This window comes from Rhinolophus sinicus, chromosome 15 (genome assembly GCF_057876585.1).
Source record: "Rhinolophus sinicus isolate RSI-liver-muscle chromosome 15, RSI-T2T, whole genome shotgun sequence".
NCBI classification, from domain to species: Eukaryota; Metazoa; Chordata; class Mammalia; order Chiroptera; family Rhinolophidae; genus Rhinolophus; species Rhinolophus sinicus.
Genome location: NC_142515.1, coordinates 92,543,104 through 92,569,325, shown reverse-complemented (window position 1 = coordinate 92,569,325; position 26,222 = coordinate 92,543,104). Strand labels below are relative to the sequence as shown.

General features: G+C 40.8%; 1 protein-coding gene across 1 annotated transcript; it reads right to left on the bottom strand.

Moving 5' to 3' along the window:
- Window positions 1-11,310: 11,310 nt before the first annotated feature.
- On the bottom strand, window positions 11,311-16,609 carry NEFM (neurofilament medium chain). The gene is made up of 3 exons (XM_019714832.3): window positions 15,410-16,609; window positions 14,563-14,687; window positions 11,311-13,151 (listed from the first exon to the last, which is right to left on the bottom strand). Exons 1-3 carry the CDS (start codon window positions 16,487-16,489, stop codon window positions 11,810-11,812), a joined length of 2,547 nt encoding a protein of 848 aa, XP_019570391.3. The 5' UTR covers window positions 16,490-16,609; the 3' UTR covers window positions 11,311-11,809.
- Between the last annotated feature and the right edge of the window lie 9,613 nt (window positions 16,610-26,222).

The window sequence follows — 26,222 nt, the reverse complement described above, 5'->3', positions numbered from 1 at the left end:
TAACATATCTAGTAATACTGGTTTGGTGATAATGAATTCCTTTAGATTTTTCTTGTCTGGGAAGTTGTTTATTTGTCCGTCGATTCTAAATGGCTTTGCTGGGTAGAGTAATCTTGGTTGTAGTTCCTTGCATTTAATCTTTTTGAATATCTCATGTCAATCCTTCTGGCCTGCAAAGTTTCTGTTTAGAAATCAGCTGACAGTCTTATGGGAGCTCCTGCTTTTCTCTTGCTGCTTTTAAGATTCTTTCTTTGCCTTTAACTTTTGGCATTTTAATTATGATATGTCTTGGAGTGGGCCTGTTTGGGTTCATTTTGTCTGGGACTCTGTACTTTCTGGCTTCTATGTCTATTTCCTTCATCAGGTTAGGGGAGTTTTCCATCCTTATTTCTTCAAATGGGTTTTCAATTTCTTGCTCTCTCTCTTCTCCTTTTGATACCTCATGATGTGAATGTTGGTATGTTTGATACTGTCCCAGTGGCCCCTTAAACTATCCTCATTTTTTAAATTCTTTTTTCTTTTTGCTGTTCTGACTGGGTGTTTTCTGCTACCTTATCTTCTAAATCACTGATTCGATTCTCTGCCTCATCTAATCTACTGTTGATTCCCTCCAATGTATTCTTTATTTCAGTTATTATACTTTTCATTTTTGACTGGTTCTTTTTTATATTTTGTATTTCCATTTTTATGTGTCCTATCTCTTTGTTGAAGTTCTCCAAAGAACTTGTTGAGATCACTGAGCATCCTTATAACCAGTGTTTTGAACTCTGATTCTGATAGATTGCTTGTCTCCATTTTGTTTAGTTCTTTTTCTGGAGTTCATTCTGTTCTTTCATTTAAAACATGTTTCTTTGTCTCCCCATTTTGGCTACCTCTCTCTGTTTGTTTATATGTGTTAGGTTGGGCAGCTATGTGTCTTGGTGTTTGTAGAATGACCTTTGTAGTAGGTGTTGTGTGGGGCCCAGTGGTTCAGTTGCCCTTGTCACCTGAGTCAGGTGCTGCTGGTGTGTCCCTTGTATGACCTGTGTGTGCCCTCCTGTTGTAGTTGAGCCTTAGTTTTGCTGTTTTCATGTCAGTGGGAGGGATTGGCCCTCAGGCTGATTAGTAGAAAACTGGCCTACAGAGGAGGAGCTGTTGTGCAAGGGCTGACCCTATGGAGCAGGGTTTGCTCTGTCAGGGCTCTGGTGTCTGACCAGTCTGCCCTTTGGGTGTGTCATCTGCAGAGGCAGCTGGGTGGTGTTCTGGCTTAGTGTGAAGCCAGCCACCAAGTGTGCTGACCCAGGGCCTCCTGGGAGGGACCCCACCTAAGGCCAAGTTGCCAATTTTAGCCTCTGCCTATGCCCTGCTCAGGGCCATCTGGAATAAACCACAAAGAAATTCACAAATGGTTGCCATGTGCACAGAGATTGGAGGTGCCTAGGAGAAGATAAGCTGTAAACCGAGGCCAACTGCCACTAGTGCTAGGCTTGGTGCTGCTCGGTGCAAGGTATGGGGCATGCTGAGGCCAGATGCTGCTTGTTTGGGGTTTGTGAACCTTTGGTAGATTTTAGGAAAATCTGCAGTATGAGCCAAGACAGGCCAGCTGTATGGAAAAACCACTGGAAGCAGCGTGGGTGGGTCCGAAAGTTGGATGGGGTGGGGTTTCATGGAATTGACAGGGCGGGGTGAAGGGTGTTAGCCAGGTTGATATGGAGCCCACTGTGTCTGCATGCTAGGTTGGGGGAGGGCTCAACAAAGGAATACTGGCTTTTGCCAGCACTTCTGTCTGGGAGGAAGCTGCCCCTCCAGCCCTCACCCCAGTCAGACAATTCAGTTCCTCCCCATATGTCCCTGGCACTTTTCAAGCTGCTGCCCAAACACTGGAGCTTAAAGCAAGTAAGTCCTTCAGAGAATAAGTCTGTATGTGGGTCCTTTAAGAGGAACAACTGAGACTCCAGCAGCCCTCAATCTCATTCAACCCAAGTCTCTGCTGTTTTTCACAGCCAGTCGTTGTAGAGATTTCTCTTCCCAGCACTGGAACCCTGGGCTGGGGAGCTTGGTGTGGGAGTGGGATCCCTGGCTCCTTAGGGGGAACCTGCATGGCCAAGGTATCCCTCCTGATTTTTAAATGCCACATGTGTGTGTGGGTCCAGACCATTTTGCATCTCTGCCCCTTCTACCAGTGTCAATGGGGCTTCTTCTATATGTCCTTTGTTGTAGGACTTCTGTTCATCTAGACTTCAGGCAATTCTCAATGATAGTTGTCCTGTAGTTTAGTTGTCATTTTGATATGGTCATGGGAGGATGCAAGCCAGTGTTTACCTACTCCACCATTTTTACTGGAAATCCTCTGAATCCTTTATATTTTCTCTTTGTTTATTCCTTTATTATTCCAATAGGAATATAAACTCCGTGAAGGCAGGGACTGAGTTTGTTCACTGCTATATTTGCAGGGGCTGTCCCATAAAATATTTGTGCTTATTAACATTGTTGAATGAATGAATGAGTTAATGAATTCAGAGCTGTTCAAAAATGGAATGGGCCGCTATAGTAAACAGTAGATTCCATCACTGGATGTTTTCCAATATTGGCAGACTGTCATAAAATGGACTTAAGGATCATACGAGTTAAATAAAACTAGGTATCCTTTAAGGAAAGCATTATAGTGTAGGGTCAAGAGCATATGTCAGAGGCTGGATTCTTTTCTCTGACACTTACTGGTTCTGGGACATTGGATAATTGACTTAACTTCCAGTAACCTCAGTTTTCTTGTCTGTTAGGGATTTTATACTTTCTATTTTATAAGGTGGTTATCACAATGAAATTAAACAAGGTAATCTATATAAAGCATTAGCCTGGTTGCTGACAATTAATAAATGCAGAGCAAACATAACTATGGTGATAATAGTGTGCCTTCCAGCCTCAGGATTCTGAGAATCTGTGAAGGCATGTGCCCGAGGCCACCCAAGGAGTGAGTGTACCTTTAGACTACTAGTAAGTTCATGCTTTTCCCACCAAACGCCATTGTTAGTTCTTTCTCTTCAGCATTCCTTCTTTAGTTTTGGTAAGATTCCTGCCTCTTCTGATCCTCTCTTGGTCTCTCGGATTGCTTTCTATTTTGAATGTTTTTCTCAAACCTATCTCGCCTACATCATGACCTTTGCGGCTGATATTTATTTTGCCTAATGCCAGTTTCTAAACCATAAACAACTTCAACCACAGATTGCTTATGCTGACTCAGATTTAAGTGGGAAGAATTAAATATCAAATCACTCTTATAGCTGATATGTCTCCTACATGAACGGGATGCTCAAAAAGCATCTGTTGATTATGTTTTGGTAGCTTGGCCTTCAAGAAAGGGTGAAGTGTAATAATAATAATAATGACAATAACAACAACAAAGATTATTATTGTCAACATAATATGTTTATTTTCATAATCTAAATAGTTTGGGGCTGTAATATTATGGTTTTGAAGCCATTGAATCAGCTGGAATAAATGGATTACAATAATCATAGATAGGTGCAGCTGTTTGAAGAAGGGAGGGATATGAAAATGCCAGTGTACATATTATATCTAGCCATAGTGATGAATTCAAAATAAAATGGGAAAACATTTATAATATACTGTTAATGAAAAAGTGAGTTACTAAATGATATTTTCAAAATAATCACAGCCACACCAAATTTGTGCATAGAAAAAGCTGGAAACATAATAATTATCTAAGATAGTGGGAATATGGGTACACATTCTACAATGAATATTTGTTCTACTTAGAATTTAAAAATTAAAATTTCTTTTAAAGTCCTAGTCATGCATACCTTTCCTCTATGTAGATAAATGACTTTTTGTGCTTCTGTTTCTGCAAATTGAAAAGAGAAATCACAACATCTCTCCTACATATTGTGAGGCTTAAGTAGGAGGATGTATGGGAGGCTACTTTCTAAACTGCAGAGAAATATATGAGTTTTAGGTGTTTTAATTATGGACATTGCTGTAGGGCAGATGTTGCCATTGCCATAGAGACTCACGTGACCAGCTTCACATGACCAGTGGCTGTTTCTCCGCACATCTTCTGACTTTCTGCCTTTGGGGGCACAAACACTCAGTCAGGCCTCACTTGCCTCGTGGGCATTTCCTTTTGGCTCTTTAGCTTTTCCTTAACTTTTGGGTAACATTTCCCTCCGTTAAATTCCATTCTGTTGGAAACCTCTAGAATGATTTTGTTTTTTCTTTCTCCTGACTGGACCCTGATTTAGTAATTCAGCTTAAAAACTTTGGAACTGAGGTTGAAACCAAGGTCTGATCAGGCATCAAAAGCTGTCTTCTAAAAAGCTATATTGTACTTCCTAGGTTGTTGTGGTTATCTGCAGAGATTTGGGGAAAGGGACAAGTAAGTTCTATGAATTCAAGGCTCTGTCTGACCAGTGCCACCCAAAGGGATGGAAATGGAAAGAAGTTTCAAGTTTTCAGAGAGTGTCAATGTGGGCCAGTTACAAGTCTTTAATCCTATTGACTGTTCTTGTTCTTTGACAAGTCTTCTCTCCCCAGTAAGAATTCATTTCTTTCCACCAAATTCAAGGAGGAGGTAGATACTTTGGAAGATCTCTTTCACTTTCCCTATCTGGGCCTTATTTTTTGCATCTCTTAATGAGGTTATTGAGATCCATGTGTCTTCCTGAGAACTAAAAGCAAAGAATATGAGGCAAAGTAATTTTCTAATTGCCAATGAGACAGTGATAACTTTAGAAAGATTGGTGATTTTTTTATGGGTGGCTGATGAAGAATGGAGATATGTATCAACTCTCCAAATAACTTGGAGCCACATAATTAGCCACACACTTTGCTTCTGTTCATAATGCTCATTCTGTAGGCCAAGGAGTGAATTCAGTGGGTAGACACTGATCACTGCTTTCATTGGGGCATGGCGATTATTAAGTTGGGCAATAACACCCACCGAAGGCAATTTCCTCTCAAGCTATGATAGTGACAGATTACAATGGGTGGGATGTAGAAGTGACATCTCCAAATTTCTCCAGATTTCTATTACGTTAAGTTCAAGGCATGCTTATTTAGAACTATTCAAATCTGTCTAATTGGTGATGCTTAGAAATAACTTCACTCAATACTTAATCACTTTAACCCAATTGAGATACCTTCCTTGTTGCTATTGCCAAGGAGCAAATAGTTGGTCAAAGATGATAGGCAGATACATGTTACTGTACCAAAAAGAACCAGTTATGTATTATAGGTGACTAAGTAATAGAAGAAACTTTTTTTTTCTTTTTTTTTTTTTCTCAGTGACTTCTTAAGAGTCTGAGAAATGGAAAAATAGAGACATGGAATGTTTCATACACCAACTAGAATCTTAATATATTTTATTTGGTAAAAGGGATTCTATAAAATAAAATTATGTATCCAGGCACAGGATGATGGAAACTAGATTATAACTGAGGGAACTGATAAGGAACATGATGTTTTTTTCACTTATATAACAGCGAGTTTTAAGGTAATGCTCTTGGAAGATCAGTTAATTCCTCCATAAACCAAAAAATGGGTCATGGGAACTGCTTAGGCCAGGCCAGGCCCAATAGGTGGAAGGTTTATTTCAGAAGCAAACAAATACAGAATACATATTTGCTATGTTTTCTATAAAAATATGTAGTTGAAAAGGCATGGATCTGAAAAGAGAAAGGCCTAAGTTCTAATTCTTATGCCCAGCTTCTGCAAAAAAAATGGTAATAAAAATAATTCCTGCACATGTGCTTATTATGAAGATAAAATGATTTATTACAAGATAAAGTGGTATGTAGTAAACCGAACAACTGTTATCGAGCTATTTGGATTAGAGCATTTATCTTTCTGAAGGTACATCCTGGGGAAAAAGGAATAAAGATGTGTGGGACTCCTCAGAACTTGCTCCAGTGGATAAAAGTTATAAGGGATCAGATGTTGGAGCAATAAAAAGAAGGCTTTGCAGACAGCCATAGGTGTTTAATGGATGCCCTGTAACAAACCAACTTCCTGTCCCTGGAGATACTCAGTTAAAGGACAGGCAACTACTTTTCAGGCCTGAAAAAGGGGAGTTCAATAGCAGAAGCTAATCCAGCCGTTAGGATTCTATGATTCCAACTAGCAAATATTAACTAAAGTTTAATTGGAAGGTATCTAACTCTTCTACTTCTTGGTTTGCTATAGATTGAATTTTTGTGTGTATCTTATATAGACAAGGTAATTTAATACATGCTGCTATTTTAATTAATACTTTTAAAATTGATTATAATCATGGCAAGGGGAATTTACCATTTATTAGGCACCTACTACTTGTCAGACATTGTCATTCATTGTTATTCTTACATCTGTAATTTTATTTAGGCCACTCAGAAGTTCAGTTCAGAAACAACTAAGTAGCCTTGGTTAGAAAGAAATCTGGAGAAAAGCATGGACAGCTTCCTCTTTTTCTTTGAGATATTCACATATTATATATTTACATGGCTGTAAGTTAATAACTCTTAACGTTCTATTCTTCCAAATATAAGCATATGCTATTTCAAGTGCAAAGTTCCCTTTAGCTAAAATACTCTTTCTGGCTCTGAGTAAATTTTTTTACATCTAAATTGAGAAAAATTTAAAAGCATTATCTCAGGATTCAAACCGTCTTCAGGTTTTCCAAGTTAAAGTGGGAGGTGTAGGGGTGTTGTGAGTTGTACTGTGAGGTTCAAGCTTCCCAAGTTCAAGGACATAGAAAGTACTTTGTGAAATATACTACTCTGTGTTTCCAGCCAATCTGTGGTTTTCTGGAGATTATGAACAGTTAAAATTGAGGACATTCAGAAGCTCTAATATGAACTGGTAATGTTACTCTGCTCACCGAAGTACCTTTAAGAAATGAGAACCAATTAGACAAAGAGACTAATTTTATTGGCATCTCTTTTAGCTGTCATAGCCTATACTCTATTTTGAATGTGAAAATGACAAAAGATAGAACCTATGTGATATTTGCAGTTGACCTCTGACTGGTGATCCTATGATCTTAATTGAGAATCAGGACTTTCGCCATGTCTGCCTTCTGGAGACAATATTTTCACTCAAGTTCTTGGACCCATGATTCTGTGCCCTCCTCCCTTCATCCTCCCCTGTCTTCCTGCAACACACCCACAAAACAAGACTGTAGGTGTAAGTGGTCTAACTTCCTACTTAGGTTTTTAGAACAATTACCCTCCCCTTAAATATTACACGGTGAAAAAAAAAGGACTTTTGATCTGATTAACTGTTACCTCTCCCCCCCCCCCCCCAATTATGTTCTATTGTAAGACAAGAATGCTAACCAGATCTACAGAAACCATTTAAGGAGAATTACCTTAAAAATTAATAACTTATTGAAGATATGATGTGATAACGTCAAAATACCTCAGTTAAGCAGGTGAAGAAAACTCTGTAAGCCTTGCATTGTGGTGTTGAGAGCAATCAATGTGGATTTGAGGATTTAAAGTTGTTTTCATAGGCCTAACACTAAACTGTTTTTCTCTCTTATTCTCAATATTGTCTTAAATGATTTGCATCAAGAAACTCTTATGTACATGGATTATTGGGTTTCTAAGCCGTTTCTATAGTTGATTGCGGTGAAAAATACAGTTATTTTCTATACAAAGTCGTTATATGAGTAATGAATTATAGTGTGTTATTATACAATATATTATCTGTGCACTGGTGAAGAAACATATGTGTACATGTATATTTATATTGTAGACTTATTCTGGTAAACTCATTGTAATTTGCAATCTGTATTGAAATCATGTATAAGAAAGTTAATGTTCCACTGAATTTCTTACCTTCAAATTAAGCAAATTCTGTATCTATAGCTTTGGTCCAATTGAAAATTCAATACATTCAAGAAATGGCTTTGATCAGCTAGTCTGTGCCTGCCTAGGCACTTTCACAGATGTCATCTCATTTAATGACCTCAGAAACCCTTTGAAGAGTATGTTAGCACGCTTATTTTACAAATAAGGAAGTGGAAGCTGCCTTAGTCAGTTTGGGCTGCTGTAACAAAATATCATAGAGTGGGTGGCTTATAAACAACTGGAATTTATTTCTCACAGTTCTGGAGGCTGGAAGTCTAAGATCAAGGGAACATGTTTTGGTGTCTGGTGACAACCCACTTCCTGGTTCATAGATGGATGTCTTCTCAATGTCTTTACATGGTGAAAGGGGCAAGGGAGATCTCTGGGGTCTTTTTTTTAAAGGGCATAATCCCATTCATGAGGTGTTACCCTCATAACCTAAGCACCTCCTAAAAGCCCTGCATCCAAATACTGTCACATTGGGCATTAAGGTTTAATACATGAATTTGAAGAACACAGACATGAAGTCTATTGCAGAAGCTTAGCAGAACAATATAATGAACTCAAGACACACACTTTTACTATCTAAATACCTGGGACTTGGGACTTGAACTCAAATCCAGTGCTTTTGCCAAAGCTCTACATGTCTAAGGGCAGAGGAATCCTGGAAGGGGACGACTCTTGTGTAGACTCAATCAAAGAATTCACTTAAAAATAGCTCCTGTTTCCCTTTGGGCGAATTACATAAACCACCAGGAAAAAGTAACTTGCTTCAAACTGGAAGGACCAATCTATTTGTTTTGGAAACAAATATCCCCATGTTTTACTACTGCCTCTGCACTGACTGGAAATAGAAGGCAGTTTGCTTGAAATAACTTTCCTTTTCTGTTGAATATTAAAGTTATCATGAGAAAAGTCTGCCAGATTTTTGTGTACTGCAAGCTGTTGTGGTGGAAGGAATCACCATTTATTTTGTATCTGGTTGTTTCAGTCTTCTTATGATGCAAACAGTGCTATTCCATCATTTTTAACATGTGAAGAGATTTGGAAGCCTATAAAGTGAGAGATTCATGGCATAGATCTATTTTCTTTCTTTCAATCTGGAAAGAAAGAAGGGAACACAGCAGACTTTGCTTATACACTCGGATGGCCACAATGGCTTGAACTGAGGGGCAGTGTTGTACAAAGGTTAAAATTATGTGCCTAGAGCTGGACTACCAAGGGTAAATCCCAGCTCCGTTATCTACTAGCTATGTGATCCAGAGAAAGTTTTCAAAAAATGTTCTGTGCCTCAGTTTCCTTATATTTGAAAACTGAGGACTAATTAGCTTTGGTACCGCTTACAATACTTAAGACAAAATAGTATCTCTAAGGCAATCGAAGGGAAAAGTAGAAATTCTGTTTTGCAATGGCTTAATGTCATTTTAACAAGGAACAGATTATAGTCAGACAAAAAGTATTCTAATTTCCTAAACACTTGGAGGTTTGTGCTTAGTTTTAAATAGTCTCTCGTTGTCACTCAACATATTTGGAAACATGAATTTCAAATTTCCTCCTCTTTAAATAGTAGTATAACAATTGGCATTGACAACAGACTTAGTGAATCCCAGAAGAAAAGAGCATTGTATTCCAAGGACCTAGTCTACCATAAATATTTGAGTTAATATATCAATCAAGCAATCTGATACATTTATAAATGTCTGCATGGCTTATCAAAGGTATGTTGTTCTATTATTTTCAAAGAGGGGGAAACAGTGGCCTGTCTTTTGGAATATGTGCAAGTTTTATCAAGTTCTTTCCCTCTCAGGAAAACAAAGTTGGGAGCTGAAGGGACAAATCTCTAGTGCTGGCCTTGGGGAGGGTTGTCGATTGATCCTTTAAAAATTTTAAAACAGTGTGTGCTACCAAATGGGGTTTCTAAACTGTGGTAGACTCGGGAGCCAGCACTGGTAAATGAGATGATTTTAGGAGTAGAAAGACAGATATTTTTATAGTAATGGCTATATATTGAGTAGGTATTTAAAAATTCAAGTAGCTTATCATATAGAGCCAGTTTGTATTTCCACTTCAGATAATAGCTCCCAGACTGTTCTCTGGGGAAATACTGCTGCGCCATCGGTGTCAGTCTTGGCAGGACTGTCAATCAAAGTGCTTCTTCCTTTGCTGGTCCAGATGTCAGGCAAATGTATGCTATTTCTGAACATTCAGAAAAGCGAAATAAAGTTTTGAGTTCAGTCACCTCTGACTACATGCCCATTCCTACTATCTCAGTTCCTGGGGCTGTAGCAGTGGGTTTTCTCAACACCTGCCTCTTTAGCTCGTCCTTCCATCCTAGGAGTTATCCTGTATCCTTCCAATAGTCTCTTTTTTAAAATTTTAAATTCTATATAACTAGAGCAAGTTTTTGTTGATTATATTTAAAAATCCTGTTTCCCCTTGGGTGACATGGATATTATTGCTTTAGAAAAATTGGTGTTTTAACGCAAGACAGAAGTTGTTTTAAGGAGAAAAATGTTTAATTGTAGAAATGATATGCAGATATAGCAACAATTGTGAGGTTTGGCAGATGGCTAAGTATTGGGAAACATTGTTACAAATTACTCGCATTAGCAACAAGCTTCCTGGGTACATTTAGAAATTAAAATAGAAGTATTTTGAAAAGAGGATCCAGGATTATATTATTGGGATTATCCTATTGGTAAGAAAAAAATATGGACTTGGAACAAATAAGGTATGAATGAATATTTCATTAATGGTCTTAAAGGTCCAGAACAAATATATTTTGAAAGGGACTTGTATAATTTCCTTGGTTAAGATCAGGCCTTTTAAAAAAATGTAAAATTTAGAGTGCTTATATCAGAGAATCTGTTTTTCTTTCTCTAAGTGAAGTTATTTATTTATTTTTGACACTGTTTTCACCAAATTAGTAAAACATTAAAAGTATAAATGTCCATAAACCATATCAAGAAAGTGCTGCAGATAAGTGTGTATGTGTGTATGTGTGTGTGTGTTCACCAGACCATGCATCGGAGACTGGATCTTTCTTGTCAGGACTGTTAGTGATTTCAGTCCTGCTTCTTCTGGACACATTGTTCTAAATGCCAAGTGGTCCTTTGTGTTTTAACTCCAAGGAGTAAGTTATGACTCTTTTATTATCCCTTTCACTTTGAGGTTCTCTGAGTTCTGATTTGGGATGGAAACACCTACAGGTTGAAGACTTCTGTCCCACCAATTTCACCTTTTTGTCAGATGCTTTCCTTTTTGTTTCAAAAACATAACTTTTAAATTTGGGGATGAAGGTTGGGTTAAGTAAAGATTTTAACACCTGAAAAAGTTGTCGGTGATTATATTTTCCCAGGATTTGCTCTCAGGGAAATGGGGATAAGAAATGCAGGTGGCTTATAATCTCCCAAATAATCTACTCTTGGGAAAGAGAGGGTCAGGTAGTTGAAATTTCCCTTTAAAATGACATTAACAAGCAACTGACTATGTTTCCAATATGACCTTTATTGAGCAAGGACTGCTGTGACGTTTAACATCAATCAATGAAAGGTTGCAAACTGTGCATGTCAACGAGGTTCTCCCACGAACGAATGAAAGTCCATTTTAAACGCACCAGTGAGGTAAACATAATTATTCATATATAGCTTTCTTAAGGCTAAGAGAGTTCTGTGTTTCATTTATTATTTTTGGCTCAGTTGGTTCTTTGCATAATACATCTCAAGACATCCCCCCCCGCTGAGTGCCCCCCTTCCAACAGCTTAGGAAATTGGCCAATTCCCCAGGTACATACAATATCATGCATTTGAACTCCCCAAAGACTGGGGAGGGAGCATCCTGAGCTTGCATGCAGTTCCCTTGTATTGCACAAAGTAAAATACAATGTCTGGAGCCCCCATGGGAGAACCCGTTCTGTTTTGAAGCTGTCAATCACATGCATTTTGAAATTGTCGTATGGCTTAACCTTTTGCAATGGACTCAGATTATTAGTCATTCTGGGAGACTTCCTTTACTACAGCGTGTGAAGTGACCTTCTCTACCTTTTTAGTAGACACTAGTTTCTCCTCAAAGGTCTCCTCATGCTCTTCGACCTTTTGAGTGACAGTGACAGATTTAGTGATGTATTTGGTAGCACCATCTCCCCCCTCACTGGTGATTTTTTCTATCTTTTTGGTCACCATCACTTTTTCCTCACTTCTATCGCCCCCCTTCTTTTCATCTGCTGGACTCAAGTCTAGCCCATTGGTGACGACACCTTTCTCCCCTTCTCCCCCGCTGCCTTTCTCCTTTGTTTCCTGCTCTTCCTCCTTGCCTTCTACCTCCCCGTTGATGGCTATGTCTTCCTTCGTGGATTCCTTTGAACCTTGATCACTGCCTTCCTCCTCGCTCCCTCCCTCCTCTTCCGCTTTCTCCTTCTCCTGCTGCCGAGGCTTCTCCTCTTTGGCACCTTTCTCCAAGCTCACCTTTACGGATTTGGTGACGGGCATCATCTCCGGCATGACTTCGTCCTTCACTGGGGATGCAGCTTTCTTCTTCTCCGGCATGTCTTTCAGCGTCTCCTCCTTTTTCTCTACCTTCTCCTCCTTGGGAGCTTCCTTTGCTGCTTCTTTCTTCCCTTCCTCTACTTTCCCGTCTTCCTCTTTCTGCTCACCTTTCCCAGCTCCAGCTGCTGCTTTTGGCTTCACCTCCTCCACTGGTGATTTTGGCATGGGAGACTTGGCTTTGTCTGGCTTTTCCACCTTGGCTTCCGCCACCAGCTCCACCTTGGTGACTACCTCTTCCCTCTTGTCCTCAGTTTTCTTCTCATCCTTAGTTTCAGCTTCCTCTCCTTCCCCTTCAGCCTCTGTTTCACCTTCTTCTTCCTGCTCCCCGTCCTCTTTTTCACTAGAACCTTCCTTCTCAGATCCCCCTTCTTCGGCTTGGTCTGATTTAGCACCCTCATCTTCCTCCTCTTCTTCTTCCTCTCCTTTGAGTTCAGGTGCAGTCGTTTTCACTGGAGACTTTTTGGTCACTACAGTTTCTTCTTCTGCTCCTTCTTCCTCTTCCTTTTCTCCCGCCTCTTCTTCCTTCTTTCCTTTCATGGAAACTGCCATTTCCTCTGCAATGGCGGTCAGGGCCTCTTCCATTTCTGATTTCTCATCTTCCACTTTGGTTTCCTCTATGATTTCCTCGACAAATTTGTGTTGGACCTTTAGCTTGGGAGCTTCTATCTTGGTTTTCTGAATCTTACTGGATATTGTGACTGAGGGCTGTCGGTGTGTATAGAGTGGCCCAGTGATGCTCCCTGAGAATGTGCTAAATCTGGTCTCTTCACCCTCCAGGAGTTTTCTAAGGAGAGAATCAAAGAAGATAAGACATAATTAAAATTTCATTGGGCCTTCTGAGCTTCATTACATTTTGGGGAACACAATAGATAGCTTTGAATAAATCGAATCACATAAATAAAGGATTCCATCAAGCCAGTGTAATACCTGCTATCATTTCACTTGCATATTGTGTCATATTCAGTCACAAAGACAGATTCTTATGGATCCCCAGCCAATCACCTGCTGCAGTAACTAACCACACCCAATAGTCCACGAATCAGAACTAGCCACCAAGTCCCGCCCTGCGGCAGTCCATTTGATGCAACATGAATATGACAAAAATCTCTCTAGTGGCCAAAAATGCCCCGGTGATCTTCCTGAGCATTTGCACTTTCAGGATGTATACTAAATTTCTTTTTAGCAAATGTAATGTTAAAAAAATACAAAACTATTTAGCATATATCCGAACTTAGGCTATATAAGTATATATTATAGCTAGATGCTAATATGGGTGCATCAAGTTATAAATTGGTCTGCAATTTTAATCATAAAGTGTCAATTCAACATAATTATTCAGCTTTCCTGAAAAGAGAGATAGGTCTGTGAGTTCACTTTATTATTCTTATAATATTATAATGACCTTATTGGTAGAAGAAAAGCTGTTTAGTCAATGATTTTCTCCCATGAACTTAATCGACAGCAAGGTGACATCAGTTAGCAGGCCTATGATCTCTTTTCTCTCTCTCTGGCTGTATATTTATATTTACAGATGTAAGTCTATTTACATTAAGATTTATATCTATAGATTTATTTCTCTAGATCTAGATGTATATAGATATATTATACATGACATATATCTAGACATATAATCTATATTATACAGTCTAAAATAAGATACAATACATCTAAATTATCTGTTAATATATAGCTATAAAAAATGTATCTATATTCTAATACATCAATCTATAGCTCTTTTCAGCCAGATGATGGCAATAGCAAGCTGTAACCGACACAGAGAAGTTGAATGTCTTGACGTTTGTCCTTGACATTGTGAAGTTTAAAGGCTGAAAACACCAGATGAAATATTAATACTAAAACTCCGTTTTTGTTTCAAACATTTGAAAAACACTTTTCACTAAAATAAAAAATTTAAACCTAAGGATTGAAGTTAATCAGTGCTCTCCCTCCCTCCACCCCCCGTTTAATTCAAAACAATTTCAACTAATTCTTACTCTTATAGCTGTATAAAAAGTGGTAAAACCCCATTTACAATCCTTTAGAATAATTTCTTTTTAATTAAGAAAGAAAAAGAGGCACTGATTCACGACTCCTGAAATCTGCTTGCTTTATTTAACTTCAGTGAGGAAGGTTCTGTCAGCACCGCTTCCGCAGTGCGGTGAGTATTTCGGTCACGTCCGCAGTGAGCGCGGTACCTGTACGCAGCGATCTCAATATCCAAAGCCATCTTGACGTTGAGGAGATCCTGGTATTCTCGCAAATGACGAGCCATTTCCCACTTTGTGCCCCGAAGCTCATTTTCCAACTGCTGGATGGTGTCCTGAAACAGACACAGAGAGTCTCCATAAACTCATCCTTCCAAACAGCAACTTCTTTCGAAAACCACTTGCGACCTCCTCCCCCTCTTCCCTTGCCTCCCCTGACTCCCACCGCCCCTGCAAACCTCCCGGATATTGCTCGCAGTTCCCCTTTAAAAACCTCCAAGGGATTCTCAAATAAGCAAACAGGATCAATAATAAGACAATGAGACATTTTCTGGGCACATCCCACACTGAGCCCAGCGGATCTAGAACACGTCGCAGCAGGAAACAAACATTCATGGGGAAACCCCAAGGCTGACCTGGCCATTCCCATCTGAGCCCTTTAGATTGAAGCCTATTTTGAGAGTTCTGATCAAGGCTGGAAAAGCTGAGAACACGTGAATTTCTGCAGAAGCGATCCTAAAGTAGCTGCCATGTACCCGAATGTATACCTATTTAAAACGAGCAAGCGTGCAAAAACGAGACTCTTGAGGACAAGAAGCACGTTTTGAAAAAGATCAGAGATCTTAGGAGCTGGAGATGGTGGGTGGGGGAAGAGTGAGAGCAGTGGGTAGGAGCGAGGACACTTTGCGCCTCTAAGTTGGGTGTGCTTCGCGCTCGCGCGCACTAGCCAAAGGCCACCAGGGAGCGCGGTGGAGAGCGCGCCCGGGCGCGTGCCTGAGTGTCGGGGACGCGCGGCGCTGGCGCTGGCGCAGGCTGGCCGCGCAGCCGCGGTTCCTACCTGGTAGCTGCTGAGGTCGTGGTTGTGGCGCTCCTCGATGTCGCTGAGCTGCCGCTCCAGTGACTCCTTGGTGCCACGCACTGACTCGAGCTCGATGCTCTTGGATTGCAGCTGGCGCCGGTACTCGGCAATCTCTTCCTTGGCGGAGCGGATGGCCTCCTTGTTCTGTTCGGCGGCCTCCGTGAGCTTGGCGTAGCGGCATTTAAACCATTCTTCAGCCTGGTGCATGTTCTGGTCCGAGTGGCACTCGAGCTGGGAGCGGATCTCCTTCAGTGCGGACGAGATGTCTGTCTTGAGGTAGTCTTTGCGCTCCACCGTGATGTGCGACGCCTGGATCTGGGCCAGCAAGTCGGCCACCTCCTCCTCGTGGTTGCTCCGCAGGAAGGCCACTTCGTCCTGCAGCGACTGCACCTTCTTGTCCAGTTCCACCTTGACCAGCGACGCCTCCTCGATGTCTTTGCGCAGCGCGCGGATGGCCGCCTCGGTGTCGTCGCGCAGCCGCGCCTCCTCCTCGAAGCGCTCCTTGAGCCGGTGGATGTCTTCCTCCAGGTGATCCGAGTCCAGCTGTACCTGAGCTTTCTCGTGATTCACCATCTCTAGGGTAGCGCGCAGCTCACGGATCTCCTGGTCGTAAGCGTCGCCCAGCTGGGCGTGCGAGGCCTGTTTCTGCCGCAGCGCCTGGATCTCCGCCTCGATCTCCTTGTTCTGCTGTTCCAGGTAGTGCACCTTCTCGATGTAGCCCGCGAAGCGGTCGTTCAGCCCCTGCAGCTGCTCCTTCTCGTTGGAGCGGGACAGCTTGTAGTCGCCGCCCGGCGCGGAGCCGCCGTTGAGCAGGGACGAGGACTGGCTAAAGTCCAGGCTGCTCTCAGCCGAGCTGAGCATCGCCGAGCTGTAGGCGAGGCGCGGAGCAAGAGCGCTGCGCTTGTAGGAGGAGGACACCGTGCTGGGCGAGCCGCGGGACCACGATTGCGAGCGGAAGCCGCTGGACGGGGAGCCGCTGATGCGGCTGAAGCTGGAGCGGGTGTCGGTTACCCGCCGGTAGGCGGCCGGGTTGCCCAGCGAGTCCAATGTGTAGCTCATCTTGGCGGCCTCGGGGCGTATGGCTGTCACAGCGTTCTGCTGGCCTCGCCGCAGCCCATTTATAGCCGCGGCTGCAGGTCCCGGGCTAGGGCCCCGCCCCGTGGAGGCGGCGGCCTAGGAGGCGGGGACTGCGGGCCCCCGGACTAGGGGGTGCTGGGGGGAGGGTGTCAAGACAGCCCAGCAGTGATTCAGCGCCGGCTCCACGTGGGCCCTCGCCGCATCGGACCCCGGACTTTGCTGCCCTGGCCCAGACCCCTCCCTCAGCTCTCCTTTAGTCCTAAACCTATTGTCGTTCCTGAAGCCCCCTCTCCATTTCTTTTCGCCTTCGGATGGCAGTTTGCATCCTCGTTGCGAGTATTCTCACACAACGCCCTTTCTTTGTCTAGTCACTCTCCCGCCGTTCCGGCAGCTTTTCTCCCCACCCCTAGTCACTTTGTTCGTTTCTTGGCCCTCAGCACTCGTGTCCCCACGGCTTTCTCTTCTTTTGCCCTTTCTCCATTACTTTTTTCTTTACCCATCTTCTGTGCTTGATCACTTCTCCCACTCTTCGGCATCTCTTCGCCCTCCCACTTTCAGCCCTCTTTAGTCCCACTCACTCCGCCCTTCTCTCTGAGCCCCGTCCTCCTGGACCTTTTTCTTCCTACCCTTTTCCTTCTTCTCCTTCTTCCCCTCCCCCCACGTTCTCCTCTCCCCAATCCTCATCTCCACTTCTCCCACTCCTCATCTTAAAGCTGACCGAGATGAGCGAGCTGGGACTAGAAGAAAAAAACCAAAAAGACTTTGAGGAGCAATCGGCCTGAAGTCTTCGGGAAGGGGACAAAGAGGATGGGCCGGGGTAGTTATTTGTATTAAAAGTGGGATATGGCGCTACATTCTGCTTAACGTTTGGGGGACGTCCGCAGCTTCCACAGGGGCAGAAGGTAAGGCGCTTGTGCTTGCTATGGCGCCGGCAGCACCAAGGACAGCGCCCAGGCCGGAGAGCCGGGAAACTCAGCGGCTCTGGGGTCCTTTCACCCCGCATTGCCTGTCAAGTTGGCGGGGTTTCCTTCCTCCTTTTTTCCCTGAGCAAAGGCAATTAAAACCTGTTTGTAGTGACTTTGTTTGCAGGGACCTAGCTGGAATCGCATGCTAAGATTTCTCTGCAATGCAGCGTTGGCACAATGCACAGATTGCAGATTTTGAAAAAAACTAAAATTCATTAAAGTCAGGTAACAGAAATAATATACTTGTAGCCCAGTTTGAGTTTTCTAACGTATGATAGATGCACGACATCAAGAGACACAGGGCCTGAAATTTGAAGGTCAAATAATCCTTGGAAAGAGGAATTTGAAATCTGCTGGGCTGAAAAATCCAGGGAAGTATAGTTTATGATAAGTTTGAACACAAACAATTGCTTTGTCATCTTTCTGTTCAGTACTCCTTGTAGGTAACTGTGATAATTGAAAAGCACCTGAATTCATTTAAAAGTTGCTAAACAGATTGACCACAACCTCGAATAAAACCAGATGATTTCTTTTTCCATTTAAAATGTAACATACTTCCTCATTTAGATTTTAATGACTATTTTAGCATCGATTTTCTGTATCTTTAAACATGCTTATTTAATCAAGGAATCTACATTGACTTCCTGCTGTCTGGTGGACTGCTAACTGTTAAAATGTCCCTTTGTGGGTAATTCAGGGTAGAAAAGTTCAGAATACTGCAAGACGAAGTGAAGGGAAGGACGTGGGACTGATGACTGTGTTTGCTTGGGTCACAGACACAAGTGATGGCACGTGAAATACTCGCTATGGCTAAGAAGCCACTGCTTGTGAAAAGCAGAGCCCCCAGACTTAAAGGTTTTCTTTTCGCAGCATTCTTTGTCTAGTCTTTGTTTTATTGAATGATGAGGTCATATCAATCAGTAAGTAATCAGCAAAGGCCGGAGGTTTCAGAGGTTTTTATTTTTGTCTGAGCTCTTGACCCACTTGTATTTTAAAACAGCAGGGGTTAATTTAGGGAGTTACTTTTGGTTCATCCATGTGAAACTGCAGTGTTGCAGGCTGTGTGGGGGAAGGCTGTACTAGTTTTGTGAGTGATGGGGGATCTTTCACCAGACAAGGAGAGCCTATATCTCAAGCTGTTGGGAGAGACAGAAGACAGAGTGAGGGGACTGACTTGTGAATATGGTAAAAACAGGATGCTCTGGTTTCAGGTAGATAAATAAAGGAAAAGAGAAAGAAAATGTCCTGTCCTTCTGTAAAGTACTGCCAATCTCCAGGTTAAACTCCAAGAAAGATGTCATCGGATAAGGCCAAATGCTAATTATCAGTGTTTTAGTTACTTATTCATTTCTACTTTTATTAAAAAAATATAAAAACCCTGCACATGCACTGAAGTCACTTTCTGTTGCAAGAGCAAATGGTTAATGGGCAGGATGCTGCTGTTAGTTTTTTTCAGGGCTTGGACAATTAAATGACTCTGCAGAGAGACATTTACAAGGAAACACATGTCTAACTTCACAATTAGCCTGTCTTGCATTGTATCTAAACTAGCTCAGAAATTGTTACGCTTCCAAGTGGTTACAGAAGGAGGAAAGTGTGGCGTACAAACAAAATAACGGCCATTTACTCAGGCTAGATTCAGTTAGTACCTATAGCTTGAAATTGTAACTTCAACGTCACATAAAGTATTGTTCAACTCTGACCACGACAGGATAATGCAGTGAGTTATAACAGTCACCTTATTAAGGAAAAAAGTTCTCATGGCTTTAAAAATAATTGATCCAATTCCATATTAGCAAAATGTTTTCTTTTGTATTAGACTTTTCACTTTAATTACTCTTTTTGAAGGTGACTTTGAAGGTTATGCTCATCAGTGAATGTGGTATAAAACCTTTAAAAAATGTATAATGCTTATTTTTCCTTGTCTCATATTTTTGAAGAACACCACACTAATATTTTTTATAGAAAGAAATGTAAGGCTTTGCATTTGTTTACCCTAATGACACTAAGGCGATGGAATTTTCTGAAGGTATTATTAAGAGAGAAAATAAGCATGAGGATTTATCTGAATTTACAACACTGTTGAGTTTAACCATGAGTTTGACTGTGATACTTTTATAATTTAAACAGATAAGTTATAAATCATAGATATATGATTTAGATGTAAATTTAAAATTTACATATTTTTAATAATATTATCTCTCTATTGTTGTACCTTAAGTTGCAGTGTGTCTTGAATTACTCTGTAGGGAAACACAGAGCACACTATGTGTTCCTTCAGTAGATAAAATGCAAACGTTAAATTCGTAGTTAAGAGATAGCTAATGTGAGGTCTCATCTAATGATAACGGGAAAATATCCTTTGCATAAGGGGTTTATTCATATTTATCTTATTCCTACAGGGTTTATTGGGTCAAAAAAGAAGGTTAGGAAAATAAGGAGTTGTTCATTTTCTTCCTTCTTCCCATATTTCCTTACATTTAAAGGAATATTTTTTTGCTACATAAAAATGTACGGAGGATGGGATGTGGGAACCGGGCAGCAAGCAAGATGCTCTGGATGGGAGACATCGCTGTCACATTGGTAGGTTGAGTCTATCTAAGATGAGACAATCTGTACTTTCTCTCAACCTACTGTGGTGTCTTCAACCTGATCCTTTTCCCTGGGATCTGATGCTATAACTCATAATGAGCAATTATTTATAAGCCGTCCTTTGCTAATTAGTTAAAGGGTTGTTAATATAAGAAGCTAGAGACTTTGTCCGCTGGAGTGGGAATATAAAGAAAATGAAAAGTGTAATACTTGTTTCTACTTGAGCCTCAGGATGTCAAACTTTAAAAGCAGCTTTGATTTTTGGTCTTTTTGCTTTCAGATGTCAAAAGCAAAATAAAAGTATCCTCAGGGGAGAAAGGCTGCTTCTTGTCAGGAAAATTAGGATGTACATGTTCTCATTGTCTTTAAACGAAGCTGAGTCCATCTGAACCACACTGTTCTTTTTCTAACATTAAGTACTGAAATGGCGTTTGTTTCCTTTGCCAAAATTGTATTCATTGATTATTACCTTATATATATTTCTGTCGGTGACTGCTTTTAAAAAATGTTAATTGAAATATTAAAAACATGGAAAAATATATCATATCTTTATATTGTTCCAAATATAAGCTTAATCAGTTTTGAAATTCTATATCTGGAATTTGCGTGTTTTAAGGGGAAGATGTAGCTTTCGGCTTTAACATAGCTTGCTGATATTTTTTGCTGTGTAATGCCTTTACCCCACCACCTGGAATCAGTTCTGTGAAAGCCAGAGGAGGAGAGGCTTTAGAATTAAAAAAAAAAATAAATAAATAAGATAGGCTTTCTAAAAATAAATCCAGTAGATGCATAATAAAACAATACTACTGTATTAATTTTCAGCATGTTTTTAATTAGACATGTTGGCTTTACCTGTAAAGGGACAGATCTTGATGATAAGCACTTGAAGTTTTAAGCCCTGCATTGCACATAACTTTGCACCAGTGCAGCCATATAATATTTATAGCGTATTTTATCTCAAGCTCACCAAGGCCAGACTTAGCAAGGGACATAATTATTTTATTAGGAACTCTTAATTAAAATTAGCTTTGTAAAACTGGAGCAGATCAATGATCTATTATCTTTGGACCAAATTTCTGAAGAAAGCTAAACCCAGGGACATAAAACTAAGTCAGAAAAAGCCCCACCTAATAATTAAGTCTCACTGTGCCAGGACTTGGTTTTTCATAATCTCGGTGATTCTGCAAAGCACTGTTCTTTCAGAATCCTCTGAAAATGGGCTCACTGTCAGAGATATCTTTTTACTTAGATGACCGAGAACATCGTATATTTTAGAATATTGTTACTCACTTTTTTTGTTGTTGTTGTTAAGACTAACATATACTTATTGTGGAAATTTACGAAGTGCCGAGAAACAATAAGCATTTTCTTCTAGCTTTTTCTCTGTAATTTAAATATAGCTGGATCTTTATATAATTCCACACTCTGCTTTGTAAAATAAATATATCTGAGTATGTAACTTGCTATCTTAGAGGAAGGAATGCGGTACTGTATGCCATGAAACCTGGGTTCTAGCCAGGTGTTTGACTCTTATTTTCATCTTGAAGAAAAGATATTTTAGGGTCCTTTAGATCAAGAATGGTCAAATAATAAAAACAATCATATAATAACAATGATAATGGATCAGGAAAACCAAATTGGGTCTGAGTATTAATTTATGTCTATCTTTCTGTCTATGCCTCTCTGGCTCCTTATTTTATTGAGAGCGGTGTTACTGTGAAGTTGCAGACAGTGATGTGACAGTCGGAAGTGGTGAGTTGTAAGCTGGCCTTGTCAGGCCTGGCTGAATACTGTATTCCTTTACACTTAATGGTACCCTGAATCCCAAAACCACCGGCATCATCACAAACGTCAGATTTTACATGTGAATAACACTTTACATCAAAGAAGCAAAACAAAAAAGAAAACTATGTTACCTCATCTGGCCTGAGCACTGGGGGTAGACAGGGTAGAGTGCAAATTATTATTCCCGTTTCATAGTTGATGAAATTGATTGAGAGAGTTGTCCAAGGTCACTCATTGGGTAAATGGTGGAGCCAGGACCAGAACTCATATCTTCTGACACTAGTGCTAATATTTAAAAAAAAAAAAAAAAAAAATTCTTGTAGTAGAGCATCAAAGCTACTCTCAATCAGCCTGGAAAAAAAAAAAGGTAGGTAGATATTAGTAATATTAATAATAATAACTGGTATTTATTAGGGCTTACGAGGTGCTGAGCACAATGCCAGGACTTTATTGGATTCTCTTATTTAACCATCACAACCACCCATTCAGGTGATACTATTATCACCCCCATTTTGTAGGAAAAGCAAATCAACATGCAGGCACCCAGAGGCTAAGGAGCGCATACAGCCATGAGATGGTGGAGTCAGATGTAGGCATCTCGGGCTCTGGAGGGAGGATGAGTCTCACCGTGGTGAAACACTGTCCTGCAGGCCATGCAGTCCATCTTCAGAACTTCATTTGAAAGCTAATTGTTTAACTGTTAGGTCGTGTTAAGAAAAATCCAGGACATACACTATGCATTCTTTTCTGCCTTTTTTCTATTTACAGAAAAAGAAAACCTTTTAATATTGATTTCTCACATGAATATCATTTCTTGGTTTGTGACTTTATTAAAGACATTAAAAATGGAAACTTTGAATTACTTGTGTTTGTTATTTTTTATCCCAAATTAATTTTCTAAGTAATTTGAAGGACAACTCATTCATTCATTCTAGTCCTCGATCTGTGGATAACATCTCTGAACATTTATCTATTATTTTATTGGGTATCTATTCAAGTTTACATGCACTTTCATTTAGTTGTTCGGAGAGTTTAATTTGCACTATACATTAATTTATCATTACATCATTCATTGACTAATATAACTATAAATTTATATACATTTAAATTCAAAAGAAAATCTTTTAATCATTATACTCATATAGTCACAGTTTTTGGTAGATGTCAAACTCTTTAAACTAAATCTACTTTGAGAGATCCAATAATAAACAATGAATCTTGGCAGAAGACATAGCATGGCCCGCAGTCTTTATCAGGAAAGGTTTACATTGGGATGGCTGGTAAAGAAGCAGCTTTTTAAATCTATTAAAAGAGTGAAAAGACAGCCATGAATAATTTTGAGTGAATCTCTTGATCATCTGTTTTATGTACTAAAGTCAGGGTTATGTGACAATATGTATACAGGTTACCGAGACACAAGTCAGCCTGATTTCATTTTTTTGTTATCTATGGGACAAAATGCTCTGACTCGCTGTTGTTTTCATTTGTACACGAGTAAATCCGCTTTGGTTTTTGCTTTATCAGATAATGTCAAGGAAGAGAATCGTTTCTCATTTTTCCCCGAACAAAAGTTGACCTTGAAAAGAAATAGCATGTATCCTGTATTAGTCATGATAACAATCAGCCTCTGGATTTGGATTACATAAAATTATTAGGAACTGAATGCCTAATGATGAAAATCCTTTCTTAGCCACTGTGACTCATTTAATACAATTTGGTATGTTTTTTCCTGCCTCCTGTTAGTCTGCAGGGTCCTTTCCTTCTGTCATGCTCAATATACTTTGGAAATTTGACGCTTCCTTGGAAACTTGTAAGAGTGACATTCGTGTGCCTTCTTGAATAAAGGGCATGTTCACATCATGATCAAGCCATGGGGTGTTTGTCGAAGGTACGCCGTCACACTGATGAGAGCCTCTGCTTTGGGGTTCCCTGTCTCGGTTGCATTCCCATAACCTGGTCCTAGAAACCTTCACTTTTCCAAATGCTTTTCATTTTGTCTGAGTAAAATGTCTTCCTCTCAGTCCCTGAAACTCAGTGTTTGTAGTCTAATCAGGTGCTACAGTGTTTATAGTCAAATTCAAATAACATCTCAATACCTTGACTAAATTTAAAATTCTCAGTGGCAGATACCAAGACTTTCTTACATTTGTGTGTCCCCCAGTTTTTTACGGACAATGAGTGCCCAATCCACATTTTGTTGTGTGAATGAGTAAATGAAGTTTTACTTTTTTCCCTAAAACTTTCTTTCGACAAACACTAGTCTCTTCAGTATCGGGCACTGTGCTGGCCCCTGGCGAATTACGTGAAATACAGAATCCTAACTTGGGTGAACACATTCTAATGGTGGATTTAGGCAAAGAAAAACAGTTACCATAGCAGAACTATGAGGCCACTATCTCTACCTACGCTAGAGAGAAACAGCATGTCATGGGAGCATGGAGGGTGAGCAACTAAACCAACCGATGAGAAGGGCAGAAGAGTCTCAGGGAGAACTTTCTGGAGGAGAAGACACCTGAAGTGAATTTTGAGGTATAAGGAATTGCGTAGGTGAAAGAAGGGGAGAAGCAGTCAAAGGTATCGAGGTGAAGGCAGTACAAGCACAGTGTGCTCAGAACTGCCAGTGACTATAATGAGGGGGGAGTCATGTAGCCTCTGCTGGAAAGGCGAGTATGTAATACAGGATAGAGAGATGGGGTGATGTGGCACAGGCTGGAGAAAGCGTGACATGTGGTACAGATGGGAGAGAGGGGACTGTGTAACTAAGGGTAGAAAGAGGGCATAGAGCCAAGGGTGACACTATAGGGGACAGGTAGCCCTGGCTGGAGGTGGAAGCAGAGGAGAGACCTTGGAAGGCTTCCTACGTCATGACAGGACCTCTGCATTTATCTTGTTGCTGATTAGAGGCAATAAAGTATTTAAGAAAAATTTTAGAAAACCACATTGGCAAAAGGGAGTAGAATGGTTTGGAGGGCGAAAGCGACTGGAAGCAGGGAAATCAGTTTGGAGGCTATTGCAATCATCCAGATGAGATTGGAGGAAAGCATACATTTAGAAAGATGGGTAAGGAGAGGGAGGGACTGCACCTAGAAAGGACAGGGTTTGGAGGAACAGGGGCATGGTGTTGTGATCCCCTGTACTCCTTTGCTATGGCTGCTGTAACAAATTGCCACAAACTTGGTAGCTGAAAAGAACAAACATTTAGTATCTTACAGGTCTGGAAGCCGAAAGTCTAAAATCAGTTTCATTTGGCTAAAATCATGGTGTTGGCAGGGCTTGTGTTCCTTCTGGAGACTCTAGGAGAGAATCTATTTCCTTGCCTTTTTCAGCTTTTAGAGGCTGTCTGAATTCCTGGGCTCCTGGCTCCTTCTGTATTTTCAAAGCCAGCCATGTGGCCTCTTCTCTCCTCCCTGACCTCTGATCCATCTCACATTTCCTTTTCCTCACAGTCTGACTCTCCTGCCATCTTCTTATAAGGCCCTTGTGATTACATTGGCCTCTCCCCACAAATAATCCAGGATACACTCCCCATTCTGGAATGTTTTAGTCTGCTAGGGCTGCCATAATGAAAACCACAGACCGGGTGGCTTAAACAACAAAAGTTTATTTTCTCACAGTTCTGGAGGCTGTAAGTCTGAAATCAAAGTGTTCACAGGTTTGGTTGCTTTGGAGGTGTCTCTCCCTAGCTTGCAGATGGCTGTCTTCTCTCCTGTCGTCCTATGGCCCTCTGTGTGTGTGCGCCCATGTATGGTGTCTGGTTTCTCTCTTCAGTGTCCTAATCTTTATTGTACGGATTAGCATCCACCTTAAGTTAATTTAACTTAATTTAAAGACACCCATCTTCAAATACAGTCATATTCTAAGGTTCTAGGGAGAGGAGGGCTTCAATTTTGGGTAGACTCAAGTTAGTCCATAACACAATCCTTAAATTAATCACATCTGCAAAGTCTCCTTTGCCAGGTAAGGTAACATAGCTGCAGGTGTGGGAGAATAGGTGGTGGACATATTTGGTGAAGGGCCATTATTCAATCTATCACGTCCCCCACAATATAAAGTATGGGAGGAAAACCAAGTTGAAGGGTTAGGGGAAGTTGGACCACACTATATATGCTAAAGCTGGGCTGTCAGTGAGGCAATCAAATGAAGACTCTTCCAGGTGGGTGAGTTTCCTTGTCTCCTGGGGAAGGCATTCTCCACTCCACAGGACAAATCACCCCTCCAAGTCTCATTCTCTTCATTTGTAAAAGAAGCAATAATAAGGTCCTTACTTTATAACATGGTTTTGAGGATTAAGTGACATAGTGTAGTAAAGTGCTTAGTGACTTTGACAGTGCTCAATAAAGGATAGTTCTTGCTACTATTATTATGACTGGGGC

Bases quoted from the DNA above. Each gene is read 5' to 3' on its own strand.
- NEFM (XM_019714832.3), bottom strand. From the start codon at position 16,489: ATGAGCTACACATTGGACTCGCTGGGCAACCCGGCCGCCTACCGGCGG. The intron at 14,688-15,409 runs GTAGGAACCGCG...TGTCTGTTTCAG, and splicing joins ACGACCTCAGCAGCTACCAG to GACACCATCCAGCAGTTGGA. The intron at 13,152-14,562 runs GTACCGCGCTCA...TTCTCTCCTTAG, and splicing joins ATTGAGATCGCTGCGTACAG to AAAACTCCTGGAGGGTGAAG.